The sequence below is a fragment of the Lonchura striata genome, chromosome 17 (assembly GCF_050655825.1).
Source record: "Lonchura striata isolate lonStrDom1 chromosome 17, ASM5065582v1, whole genome shotgun sequence".
Lineage (NCBI taxonomy): Eukaryota > Metazoa > Chordata > Aves > Passeriformes > Estrildidae > Lonchura > Lonchura striata.
Genome location: NC_140719.1, coordinates 10285854 through 10299708, shown reverse-complemented (window position 1 = coordinate 10299708; position 13855 = coordinate 10285854). Strand labels below are relative to the sequence as shown.

Sequence of the window (13855 nt, the reverse complement as noted above, 5' to 3'; positions counted from 1 at the left end):
GACGGGATGGGATGGGATGGGATGGGATGGGATGGGATGGGATGGGATGGGGTAGGATTCGAAGCTCAGGGAGGGCTGGTGGGGTGTTTTGCTCACTCATGTGTCCTTCCCCTGCCCCCTCCCTCCCCCAGCCATCTGCAAGGGGCTCTTATTAAGGCAGAGACAGCAAAAGGGGAGAAAACCGTCCTCGCTAACAAGCTGTTTGCTGTTTATGAGCAGGTAAAGGCAGAGCTGGGATGAATTATTAATAGGGTGGAAATGGGGTCCCTCCACAGATCTGCTGCTAATTCTGGCTCAGCCGAATGTCACACCCTCCATCTCCTCCCCGAGCGTGGTTTGGGGGATTGATTGCTCCTCCGCTTCCTTCCCCTTCCTGCCGGATCCGTGCCTGTCCGAGCCCAAGGTGACCCCTGGCCGGGGCGCTGGGACGGGCCTTGCCTGGGTGCGGGTTTGGGAGAGCGTGAGTCAGCAGAGCCAGCCCCGCTGGCTCCGGCTGAGACACCGGGACGCACTCAGCGAGACATTCTGCTGCTCTGCCTCTTCCCTTTGGCCCGAAGCAGATACTCATTCACCGACCAGCGCCGCTCGTTCGAGGCTCCCGGGCTCCCTTGGGCCCGTCTCTCCGCCAGAGAAGAGATTCAAGCCCTGCTCGTGGCTGCTCTTCCCCTTCCCCCTCCAGCCTGCTCTGAATTCGAGAAGCATCTTGTTCGTATTTCATCCAGGCTCAGCACTGTGCCCTTCTCTCCACCAGCCCTGGGGAGGCATCACCGTGCCAGACAGGGTGGCAGGGCAATGTCCCGTCTCCAGATGGGAAAACTGAGGGAGGGAATTCAGGAGCAAGTCTGGGCTTCACAAGGCATTGAGGGCTTCACCTTTCTGAGGACTGAACTCCCTTAGGCACCTGCAGCAGGGCAAAGAAGTGGCTCCCTAACCCAACCTTGACGTGAGGCTCAAGGAAATCTCTGCTCTCATCCCACGCTGTCTCTGAAACTCTCCCTGTGCTCTGGCAGCGCCTCACAAAAAGGGTCTGATCTGGTCTTTGCACTGGAAACGGCACAACCTCAGCAAAAGGGTGACATCCAGGCAGGAAGCATCCTTTCCACAAAGGGAGGATCCAGAGGGAGATGCAGCTTGTCGTGCACGGGGGCTGACCAAGTCACCTGCCCACCCTGCCCACACAACCGGCTCTGCTCCTGCGCTGACACAAATCCCCTCACGCCCACTCTGGCTGAGCCACGAACAGAAAATCTGGTTACACGAGGAATTTCAGCCTCCAGCCTGTAACCAGCCCAGCCCGTGGGTGACCTGTCCAAGAAGGGTGCCAAGCGTGCTGTTTGCAGAGTGCCTGGAAGCAGCACTTCCATTTCCAAGGCCCAGGGAGGGCCTGTCAACTGCTCTGGATCCCCTGCCCAGCACCCTGTCGATTTGGGGGCGGCACAAGGGTTAACGCCGCCCGGAAAATTCCACTCCTAAGCAGATAATCTCATCTGTGCTGGGTATACACACACATCACCCGCAGCAGCCTCCCGTGGAATCATTTTTGAGCAGCTCTTTCTTTGTGGACTGCTAATCCCCCGGTGAGCCGCTCTAACCCCATCCCTCCTGCCGCCCTGGGCTCACCTCCACCCCCACCTCCCTGCCGGGGCTGCACCCCTCAACCTCCCCCTTTGGCTGTGGGGTGACCTAAAGCCTGGGATCAGAGGCCAGGGATCAGATAAACCAGACATCCCTCAGCTGGCAGCCGTGGGCACGCGTTCAAAAAGCGGCAGATTAATCCCATTGACTGCTTTTTAGCTTGTCTCCAAACTCAGACTTTCTGTACCGTGGACTTGCAAGCTTTGCTCTTCCCAGGGCACTTCCCTGAAGCTTGTTTACAAATTAAGCTGCTTGGATTCCGCCCCATCCCTTCCCTGCCAGATTATTAAGCCCTTGCATCTTGCTACAGAGATGTGTTTGTGTCCGCAGCCCCAAGCAGCAGGAGCACAGCAGCAGCGACCTGTGTGCAGGGCTGCAAGTGCATTATTGATTCAGGACTAAGAAATTGCTTAGGAAGTAGGAAAAGTGTCCTGCTCTCTAAAAGCTTGTGCGCCTTGTAAGCTCAATACAAGCAGCCTTTGCAGAGAGGCTCGCTACGCCGCTATTAATAATTTATTCTGTGAGAGAGGCCCTGATAGTTTGAATGGGGGAGGGCAGGATGCAGAGCCCGGGGGTGGGAAAGGGGAGGGAGTGGAGGCTCTGCTGTGCTTCTCAAATGGAGGTGCAGATGTTGCCCAGAGCCTCTGTGGAGGGGGCACAGCTGGGTGATGGGTAGCCCTGCACCCACGCCAGCCTCTGATCAGGGCTCCTGTGTCTGTCTGCTGCATCAAAGGCTCTGCCTTTGCTGCTGTGGGAAAAGCATTTGGCTGCTTTATGCTCTGTGTCAGGGGAACAATTCAGCAGGTGCCTGTTGGGGGTTTGGATTGAGTTGTGTCAGCCCAAAACATGTCCTGGCTGTCCCTCAGACCCCAACAGTGATCCTCTCCTTAGACAGGGCTCCCCAAACCTCCTGACTGGCAGCACTACAGAGCTGAAGCAGCTGACTCAGCCAGCAGATGGGGAGTTACAAACCCTTTGGCTGGAGTAGAAACCAGTTGAATCTGTGCTAATTCTCCCTTTGGGACATGGAGGTGTCGAGGCAGGACTGGACACGGTGGTGGCAGCGTCCCCATGGAGGTCAGCACCAGGGCCCCACTGCTCTGGGGGGGTGCAGCATCTTGGCAGAGGCTGCAGTGGTGGCTCCTGCATGGGTGGGAGCCAGCCCTGTGACTCTGCAGCACTGAGCTCCTGGGCCCCTGTGGCTGGAGCCTGCTGGGGACAGCTGACCCAAGCAGAAATCCACCCTGAACCAAAAGGCAGAGGTTCCCCTAAGCCTGGCTGCAGGTGGCACTGGTGCCAAACGGGGCAGGGCAGTGGAGCAGGGCAGGAGAGGGGTCAGTGCTGCAATTGTCCCCTCTGGGTTTGCTGGTGGCCCTGCCTGGAAGAGGGAGGGCAAGAGGGAACCTCATGGGACATCTCTGAGGCTGCAGGGAATGGCTCATCTACCTGGGGTGAAAGCTGGAATTCCAAATTGCTTTTTGCCAGGGCTTTGCAGGCAGTAGCTTTTCCCCAAAGGCATCTCCAGAATGGTCACCCAGCAGTGCTCTGCGGTTTGGGGAGGAAAAAGCCCCTTTGGGGTTTTCCAACACAGAAACCTGCACTCTGTGTTGAGCTGCCTGAGTAACTGGGTCAGCCAGAGCTCCACGTCTCAAAAGGCTGATGGTAAAAGGGTGGTTTGGGATCTGAAACTAAGATCTGAAACTTAGAACTGGACTTTCCCTCAGGGAAAACACAGCATGGTAGGATAGCACCTCTTCCTACTCAGGCAGGATTTTCTGTAGGGAGAAATCCTTTTAAAGTTTATTGGAAAATCGAATCTAAATCTATGCTATAGAATACAATGCAGATTTTAAAATAAATAAATAGGAAGGATTTCCCTGAATACCTTTGGCTTCAAAATTTGCCTGTGGAAAGCTGTGGTACCTGGAGCTGCTGTATAAGGGCTGCTGTAAGAACTACTCTCCCAGCTCTGGCCACACTTCCCAGCAAGTCTTCAGTCCTTTCTCTTCTGTTTTTCCCATCTGGACACTGTTCCCTTTAAAGAGCAAAGCTTTTCTTAAAAGTAGTTTACTCTTCCTGAATACGTCAAGGTGTAGGGAAAAATTTTCTGCTCGCTGTACCAATTAAATCTACTTGACGGCTTCGTTTTTATCACTGTGTCTTTTCCATCAGCAGCTGGAAATGATCCTTGTTAGGGGAGTAGCATCCCCACTTTACAACAAGATGAATCCCGACCTGGGCACTTAAGGAAATTGTTACAGGCTGTTGAGGGAAAATCCCGTTTGCTCAGCACTCTCTAATTTGAAGCTGAATTGTATTCTCTCGTTTTTCTGTGAAGCCTTTCCTTTTAAAACACCAGGATCCTGCTGCACTCTGAAGTAGCCTCAGTGGCAGGAGAAGAGCAGTGTGTAATTTGCTGAGCAGCTAATAATGTATAACCCAAGGGTCTGGCCCCAAGGGCAAGGAGCCACTGATCCTGACTTCAAACATTGTCCTCTGCAGCAGCCCTGATGCTGGGGAGTCATTAAGGGTGGGAACAGAACCAAAAGGCTCCAGCTCTTTCTCCCACACTCAAAAGCAGTGCAAGGGGTGGCTTGGGAGATCTTCCTCTGGGTGGAAATAGCAGCAAGTTGTCTTTTCCAGGCTTTCCTCAAAGGAGAGGGGAGCATTTTCCAGGTGTTAATTTAAGGGACTGCAGGCTGCGAGGGGGAAGAGGGGCTGTTAGCACTTTGCAGCTGTGAAAAGAAAGTCACATCTTTCCATCCCTACAACCCTGCCAGGGGTGTACAGGTGATCTGACAGCACAGAGTGAATTTCTTGTGCTGCTGAATGCTGGCATGAAGACAAAGTGATCATCCCCAGGGCCATACAGGCTCCACAATGAAGAGAAAAGGGGAGTTCCAGCTCCCTCTGCTACAACCAAGGATGGTTTGCCACCAGCAGTGGGTAGTGCTGATTTATTCAAGGAGGAGGGAGAATATCTGCTTTTCTTGGAAAGGATTTTCCATTGGACTTGTATACAGGCTCTGCTTAGCCCAAAGGATGTTCTTGAACTCTAGGGCAGTCAAAAGGCTGAGAATACCTTGTGCTTTGCCCCCTGGCTCTACTCAAGGTAGAACTCTGGTGGGCTGGGAAAGGGCTGTGGGTCTCTGCTCAGGGTACCAGAAGGGATGAATCCACCCTTTAACCACCAAAACATGCTGCACCCTTAAAAATGCTTTTGGAAGAGCATTGCTGAAGCAATTATTTTTTCCTTCTTACTGTAAAAACTTTGGCTTTACCCTTCTTATTTAAAAAAACTTTTGGCTTTTAATCATCCCTAAATCCACAATCCCTTGTTTGCACCTAAACAGGTGTACAAAGATACAGATGAGAAGAGTTGTATGAGATGGGCTAAAAATGCAAGGGAAAGGGTTTCTTAGCCCAAAGGTTTGTCTGCTTTTTCCAGTGTTAGCACCCAATCCACAGGAGAAACAGTCCTTTAGTACAAGCCTTATAACCACATGTCATTCAGAAAAGTTTAGCTAAGAATTAAACTAAACATCCAATTTGGCTGCATGTGTAATGAATAAATAAAGCCTTTTCCTTTCATGTACCCGTGCCAAAGTCAACAAGCTCTATTAGCTGATGAAACAATGCTGACGCCAAATAAAAATACCCCTGACCCATCAATATGGGCTGAGAGCTCGGCCCTGCATCAAAGAGTGTTGTCAGAACAAGAAATACTGTCTTGACACCTTTGGGGGGAGAAAAAAACTCCCATTCCTGCAGCAAGGTGGGTTCCCCGTGCTCTCACTGGGATGTCAAGGAGCAGCAAAACCATCCCATAATGACTGTCTGTTATGGACACCTCTCTTTGTTTCTGCTGGAATGATTTGGAAACCCCTTGAGCTGCAAGGAGCTGGGGCTTTGGTGTTTGTTTGCTCCCCACTGCACGCCCCGTGCGTGAATTCCCCACAAAACCTGAGGCATTTTCATCCTGTGTGCAAAATGCTGATGCTGGGAAGTGAAACTCCCAAAGGTCCCTGCTCGGTATCAAAGAAATGCTTCAGCATCTCAGAGCATCTCAACACCTGGGAGCAGCCTGCCAGCTGTGCCACCCTCCTCCTCCTCCTGCCCACGAGGGTGGGGAGGTGAAGGAACGCCACGTCTCCTCTCTGTCCCAGGGGATGGGCAGCTTGGCATTTCCCAGCTGGGCCTGCCCTGCAAACCCCTCTCCTTTGAAATCCACATTCAGCTGCTCCGAGCCATGCCCTGCCTCTGATCTTTGAGGTCTCACCCCTCCCTCGACATCCTTCCCTATTAGTTTTCAGTCGCACTTTCAGTTTCATTCAGGCTTTTATTTACTTATCCATCTGTCTTCCTGCTCCCACCTTTCCCCCTGCCCTGCCAGGAGGCAAAGTACAATTCATTTTTCAGGTGACCCAGCCAGGAAGGCATTGGTATGAATAGGAACAGGTTCAGAAACTGTGGAAAAAGCAAAACCCTTGACTTTAATAAGCAGCAAAACGCTTCCCAATCAGAAGGAAGCAGCCAAATGTGATCAGAATTGCTATAAAACACAAAGGACGTTCCTCCAAATAATTCCTGCCATCTCTTGAAGCCTCCTGGTGCAGAAGTCTTGTGAGCACTGCTGGAGCTGTGGCAGGGCAGGGTGTGATGCCGCGGGCTGTGCAGCCTCGCAGGACACACTCGCTGTCTGACAAGGTCCTGAGTGCCACCAGGACTCTGCTCCTGGCCTGCCCTGCCCGGGGACACGGTGCAGCTCATCCCTGTCTGCCTGCCTGGAGCACGGAGGGGTTGTTTGTGTGTCTTTAGTTTTGACTGCAGCTGTCTGAGCAGGGCAGGAGCCCCGCTGGGCTGCGCTTAATTCTGTGTAACTCGAGTTTAACTGCACGGACAGTCCCCTGCTGTTTTGAAAGACACCTAAGAAAGCAATACAGTCACCGTAAGAACTTCTCTGCTGGAAAGCCAGGCTCCTGTGAGAACCCACCTGTTACAAGGAAATAATTAAAAACCTGAAGAGAAAGGATAACAGGACACCAAAAGGCACCTGAGCACTGGCAGCGAGGAGCTGCGCTGGGTTTGTGCGAGCTGCTGGCCCTCCCCTCCCGGGGTTGGAGGCTGTAACGATCCGTGGGCAGAAACATCGATTTTTGTCCAGCACTTCCTTAGTGCAGGGGGAGCAGAGCTGGGCTCACATCCTCTGCGGGCTCTGCTCCCTCTCCCTGCACATCAATAGGTGTCAAGCCACCCCCCAGCCCCGGCCATGGAAGGGACATTTCTTGCTGAGTCCACTTTCCACGGACCATACGGGGATGCTCAGCAGTAAGTGGCCACGTGGCATTCTCGGTGACAGAGGCAGTGAAAAAGTACCTTGGTGGCCTCCCAGCCCACACCACTCCAGTCCTAAGGCTGGACTGGAGCCTGGATCTCTCCTGCAGCCACCCCCTACTCTGTGCACTGGGTGCTGGCTGGGCTCCTTGCTCACCTCAGCCTGGCTGCTCCCCCTCTGCTTCATTTTTATAACTCTTTAGTCCTCTGGAGAGAACAGCACTGGTGAAAGATGAGGGGAAAAGGACCACGCAGACAGCGGTATTTCACAAATCCATCCTAAAAAAATCCTAAAAATAACTTGCGGTTTATTATTCCTGTTCTTAGCTCGATTCTTCACCAGGGAATTGCTCAGGGAATTGCCATGAGTGCTGCATTCTGTTTTGGGAGGCGAGAGCCGGGCCAGGCTGGGGTGAGGCAGGGACAGGAAGGCAAATCCATGTTTTGCATTTGTGTAGCTCTCATTCACGGCTGTACACGGTGTTTGCAAGTGTTACAGCACATGGCAGGCGTACGCTACAAGGAAATACTGCTGGTGCCCAGAATAGAAAGATTTCAGCTCAGTATTGACTGAATCAAGAGATGCAGAGAGCTGATTGCAGTTTGTGTCTTTTGCTTCTTTGGAGGTCAGTGGAGCTGAAGTCTGGAGCATCCTTAACCAGAGAGGGTTTGCAAAGAGCTGCAGTGAGTGTAGTGGGAAGCAATCTGGTGTTCTCCTTTTAATCCTCCTGCAGTCAGTCAGATAAACGGAAATACAGACTGACCCATCAATAGCTAACGGTTTTATTTGCAACTTTGGACTTAATCTTTCTTTTCAAATGATCTTTTAAAAGGAAAAGCTGCTACTTATCTGGAATTAGTGGAAATGCCTTCCCTGGTACTAATGAGAACCCTCAGGCTGGAGGGAACTGGGTAACTACTGGCAGCATGTTCTGATGATCATAAATGTTTGGCACCTCTTGGTGTCACAGGAGCATTTTTCTCTTGGATTTTCAAGAGGTGCCCTGACTGGCTGGGCCCAGAGTGGCAAACTGAGGCACGGGGTAGCACTGGCAATAGAAAATGGGACTCCCTGCACTGATTTAGAGAGGGAACTCGCTTTCTCATTATAATGAAAGAATAACATACTCCTAGAAGACACTCCTTGTGTCAGTGGAAACTCAGCCCAGTGGAAACCCTGCCAGCATGGGCTGGCTTGGTGTCTGTCCCTTAAATATGTGCCTGGACCACTCCTGGGGGACCTTTGGGAGGGGGCATTAATGTTTTGCTCTTTGCTTTGACCCCTGAACTCTTTAACAATGTAAAGCCTTGTGAATTATAAATCAAATGTTCCTGCTGAGCTTTGTGGTGCACGGAATGAAATGCAATGATTAATATTTAAGAGAAAATAAGTTAAAGATTTTAACTACAAGGGCAAATGTCTATCCACAGAACCCTTTCATGTGGAGGCTTGAAGAGAGGAAGAACCACATTTTCAGGGGCTTTAGTGAAGTTTGTGGCTGTCAGACCAACCACCAGAGCTGTGGGTGTGCAGGGGACAAACTCCCCAGCCCTGCCCTTCATGCTGACTCGAACTGAGACCATCTGCCCACATCCTATAAAATCCCAGCAGTGCTGCAGCAGCCCTTTGGGATGGGACTGGCGAGCACACCCCACACACTAGCAAGTAGAGGAGCAGCTCAGCAGGGGCAGAGCTTTCCCAAATTCCAGGACTTGCTCAGCCCTCCCTGGCTCCTCCTGGCCCTCCCCTCAGCATGCCAGCCCCATCCCTGCTGCAGTTCTGGCACAGCCCTGGGATGGGCAGGGTGCCCTCTCCCTGCCCTGCACACTGACAGCCCCAGGCCACCGTGGCCACCCTGACCCAGAACATCCTTCCAGTGGCACCTGGGCTGGACACTGCCTCCAGCCACCAGCAGAGCCTGTCCTAAACCAGCAAACAAGGGGGGAAACACTTACATGGGTGCAGAACCTCTCCGGAGGGTCCCCACAAGTGATTCCTGCCGGGTCCACCCGCACGGTCACGTAATCCTTCATCCGCATGGCCTTGGGCTGGCAAGCGTAAAACTCCCATGAGGGGCCATCGTCCGTGGTCACCCAGGACTTGCAAATGTCATACTGTCCCATGGCCAGGGGGACACAGTGCACGAGGAGGGCAGCCAGGTAGAGCATGGCAGCTGCGGCCAAGCGCGGGGTCCCTGGGCGAGGGCAGTGCCGAGAGTCCCGAGGAAGGCAGCTACGGGGCTAGGGGTGGCTCTCGGGATCAGCATGGAAACTCCTCATCTAAAAATGCTCCAGTCGAAGGAGAGCCACACAGGAACAGGGATGATCCCGCTCCGCACGCTCTACCTGGACGTGGAAAGTTCCTCTTGGCACAGAAGCCAACTTTGCAATTCACTCGATTGGGAAAGTTTTGGCCAGAGTTGCTGATCAGTGGTCAAAAGTCTTCCTTAACCTCATTTTTCCCCCTTTTTATTGTACGAAAGGTCTTCCAAATCAGCATGAAAATATCTAGAGGTGACTCCAGTCAATCAATACGAAGATCAAGTTCTGAGTTGCTGATGAAATTTGATAGGAGTAAATTGGAGAGGCCGTGAGATGGTGCTGGATCAGGTTTTCCTCAACCTTCTGGTCTGCTCCAAATGCGTGGCTGTGGAAAGTGCCTTAAGCTGTGTCTGTCTTAATTATTAGGGTGTTAGAACATTAGCACATAAAATAAATAGAGCATCTGGTCATCAGTACAACTCTGACAAGAGAGACTTCTTGGAGCTAAAATTCCTTTTTCCCAAAGGACAGTTGTGCCAGCGAGAGCAGGAAGGGTGCCCAGATCCGTGGTGGTCCCAGCAGGTGCTGGGTGGTCACTGGGGTGACTGGGGCAGAGCTGGCCTTGGCTTCTCCTGCTGTGTCCTGTGGTGGTGGCGAGGATTCCCGTCCAATTCTGTCTTTTGGCAGCGGAGCACCAAGTTCCCAAAGGCTTCAGCTGCAATCCATGGGGCTACCTGAGATCTCCTCTCTCTTTCATGGTCAGGGCAAAGGCAGAGCTCATCAGCAGGAGGGACCTGCAAGAAATTGGAAGACAGATTAGGTGGGAGCAAGGGGGGACAGTTGGAGCAAGAAAAACAGGGGTTCCTCAAGAGGCAGAGCCCTCAGCTGGGCTTGCCAAGCCACCAGACAGGTTTTTGTAACAGGGAGATATACAACTTTAATAAAAAGCAATCCATAGTAAGATGCTTATGGCTTTGCTGCTGTCTGGGAGAAGGGAAGGAGCGCTGCCCAATTTAAGGTATCTGCTTTGCAACAGCAGCTGGACAACAGGAGCTCTAATGGCTCTTCAAATAATATCAAGAAGCATCTATGGGTCATTAGAAGATGGGGAATATGCAGACAGAGAAGGGACAGACAGACAAATTGATAGTTCTAAAAAGATAAGCAAATAAATAAGACAGCTGGGGAGACAGATACATTGTCCAGCATCCCCACATATGATTTATCTGAACAATAACATTTAATAAAAAACAATTTAAAGTCCTAATAACATTTAGGTTCACCTAATACAAAGAGCAATGACCTTCCCAGTATTCATTTCAGGTTAGAACAACATTTCTGCAATTTTGTTGTCTTTCCAGTAGAGCTATAAAAATTGTAAGTAATTACAAAACAAAATGACAAAGAACCGAAGCAGGGAGGGGGAAAATGTCAAACCCTCTCTCAGGATTAGATTCAGGAGGGAGATTTCGTCTGAGAAGGTGGGAGGCACATATCCAGAACAGAAATTTACCTTTGGATAATTCCCTTTCTATTTCTTTCCCCAACTTTTCTTTCACAATTGAGGCATATCTGCTTCAACAGCATGCTTAGCATTTCCTTTCTCATGAAGCTCAGTTACTAAGGCTCAGAAACTCCAGGTTAACAGATGCACTGATCCGTGTTCGGGGGCTCTGCTACCATCTCCCTTTCCCCCCTTTTTGCTTGAAAGATTGCTGATTGAGATGAATGAGTTCAGAAAAGAGAAGCTGTCTCTCATGCTCCATTGCCAGCTCGCAGCCTGCTATAGCTGCGTTGGACCTGAATAAACTCCCAGAAAAAGAATAGACTGGCTGCTATTTTTATATTATGAGTAAATGTAGTAAAAATAATAAGCCAGTGTGACACAGTGTTTATAAGTCCTACTTACATCAGAGCTGTCTTTTCAGTTATAACAAGTCAGTTCCTAATTATTACATCAAACTGGTCATTGCCAAGTGCCTGATAACAGCAGAGAGTGAGAGACTCTGGTATTGTGTAGAAAACAAGCAGGGTAGTTTTAATGAGGACTCCAGTGCTGTTAAGTTTATGGATCTATTTTCACAGCCTCAACAATTATATCTTGCACTTGAATGGCTGTCAGGGAAAAACCCAGGTAGAAAGGATCTATAATATCTATTAGTGTCTTGTTATGCCGGCTAAATGTCACAGACTCCCAGGGAAGTGAAAATTTGCTGGAAAAAATGTATTTTCTGTCGGTCCATTAGCCAGGCAAGAGGGTTTGGGGTGAACTCTGTGGCTCAACACCCACTTAGCCAGTTCAGTCTCTTTGCAGAAAGAGTTGGAGTGTTTCTCGGGAATGAGCCAACATACTGCAAACGGGGCAGAGAGGCTCCCCAGATTAAAGGTTTCACCCTGCTTGATTAAGTTTAGTTCTTAGAAGATAAATCTTCGCCTGATATTATTAAGAAACTGCAGTTCATGGGAACAAATAGAATCAATGCTCTTTGTTCTCTTTGAAGAGTACTCAGCACTCACTGGGGACTGATAGCCGGAGTATTAAAAACACAAAATTAGATTGTGTCTTGACTTAGCTGGCTCCGGGTTTTTTTTTCTTATTATTGGATTAACACCCTATTGAAATAAAGGGACAACGCTGAGCAACAACTGAGCTCCTCTCGGATTAAGAGCAGAAAGTAAACTCAATGAAGGAGTTTTTAATTTTCTCTCAGAAGTGTTGCTCTCCCCATGAACTCCCGGCTCTCCCCCCGCGCTCACGGAGCGGGAGTTGCTCTCCTCTTTCCCACGCTGAGCATCCCTTCCCCGCGCCCTGGGCAGGGATGCCGGGGACAGCGGTGCCGGGGACAGCGGTGCCGGGGACAGCGGTGCCGGGGACAGGGATGCCGGGGACAGCGGTGCCGGGGACAGCGATGTCGGGGACAGCGGTGTCGGGGACAGCGATGTCGGGGACAGCGATGTCGGGGACAGCGGTGTCGGGGACAGCGGTGCCGGGGACAGCGGTGCCGGGGACAGCGGTGCCGGGGACAGCGGTGCCGGGGACAGCGCGGGGGGCCGGGAGCCCGAACCCCGCGGCAGCGCTGCGCGGCTCCCAGCTGCGAACCTGGAAATCCCACTCGCATCCCGCCGCTCTCCCTGATGGATTCGCGGTTCCCGGCAAAACCCGATGCCGCTCCCGCTCCGCCCCGTCCTCCCCTCGCTTTCTTTTACACTAAAGGACTTTGGGGGGGCTGCACGGGCTGCGGAGGGAATCGGCGGAGCGGGGGGAGCCGGCGCCCTGCGCTGGGGGCTTCCCAAACTCCGAAGTGCGAAAATAAACCCGACATCCCGCGGCGGGGAGACGGGGATGTTCCGAGGAGGGGGACAGCGAGCGGGACACCCCAGGAAAGCGTGGGAAGAGCTCGGGAGGCTCGGGGGGACACGCAGCGTGCGGGGCTGGGGCAGATGCCGGCGCCGCCCGCCCCCGCTCCGGCCCCGCTTTCCCCCCATCCCCGGCGCCGCGCATCCTTACCGGGAGGGAGCTCTGCGGCGCGGGGCTCCCGGCGGAGCAGCCAACTTCGGGGCCGGGGGAACCCCCAAAACACACCCCCCAGCCCTGCCCTGCCCTGCCCTGCCCTGCCCAGCCCTGCCCTGCCCAGCGCGGCGGGCAGGCGCTGCGCCGCCGGCCCCCAAGGGCAGATGGCCGGGGGAGCTTTGTGCAATCCCGGCTCCCCTCGCAAGTTAATGCCGAGGCTGAAATCCCTTTTGCTCTCACTTTCAATCACAATCGGAGCTTTTATCTCCGTGCCTGATCCCGGCTGCGTAACTTCCTCTGTGCAGCTTTAGCACACACCATCCCACCGGCGGCAATGGGCTTCTTAAAGGTGCAGGAGGAAATGCAGGGGGGGAGGAGGAGGAGGGAGGGAAAACCACCCGAGGAAGAGGAGGCTGCGAGCGGGAGCCTTCAGCCCCGGCGGCCCCGCGGCTCCCGGTGCAGCATCCGCGCCGTCCCGCTGCCCCCGGCTGGATAACGGCAGCCGGGAATGCCGCTCCTCGGGGCTTCTCTGTTATTTTTTTTTTCCTTTAAGAGCTTAAAAAAAAAAAAAAAAATTAAAATCATGAGCTCATGTTTGCTCGAGAGAGAGAAAAAAAAAAATCTCCAGTCACGAGGGCTTCCCCACACGTGTAAGTCCTCGCTTGGTGTGCCCTGAATATTTTGGGGAGGCTTCTGCTGGTGAAGATGCTGTAAATGAGGCTGCGTGCGTGTGTGTTGGGGGAAGAGGGGGTGGTTGGAATTAATAGGATAAACAAAGCAGGAACTCGGAGATGGGGAAATCAGATGGCTGGGAAATGCTTGGTACTGGTTAGGAATGTGCTGTGAGGTTTAACCAAAGCAGGTTTTGCTGTGGAGAGGTGGGGGATGGACATGCTGGACTCTGAGGTGTGACAGCACCTTCCAGCACGGGGCTGGAGAAGCAGCTGGGGTTGCTTAGGTCAACTCTGTTGTGTCCATGCTAAGGGGCAGAGGAGACTCCAGTTGTGGAAAAGGTGGATAAAACTATGGCAGGTAAAGGTCCAAGTTTTTCCTGCACCAGGCAGCTGCTGAAGACAGAAGTCCTGAGCAGCGACAGGTTTTTGACACATGGAT

The 13855-nt window shown here is 52.3% G+C and overlaps 1 protein-coding gene across 4 annotated transcripts in view; it reads right to left on the bottom strand.

The window, feature by feature from the left end:
- Positions 1 to 13639, bottom strand: part of NTNG2 (netrin G2) — a 48623-nt gene extending 34984 nt beyond the window's left edge. Inside the window, exons 1-2 of one of the 4 annotated variants that reach the window (XM_085593920.1) lie at positions 12740 to 13639; positions 8926 to 10025 (exon numbers count right to left, since the gene is read on the bottom strand). In XM_085593920.1, coding sequence (XP_085450046.1) covers positions 8926 to 9138 — 213 coding nt within the window. In that variant the 5' untranslated portion in view covers positions 9139 to 10025; positions 12740 to 13639. Of the gene's footprint in view, positions 1 to 8925; positions 10026 to 10744; positions 11063 to 12739 lie in introns of those variants that run through there. The other 3 variants (XM_085593921.1, XM_085593924.1, XM_085593922.1) reach the window with 3 other exon arrangements.
- Between the last annotated feature and the right edge of the window lie 216 nt (positions 13640 to 13855).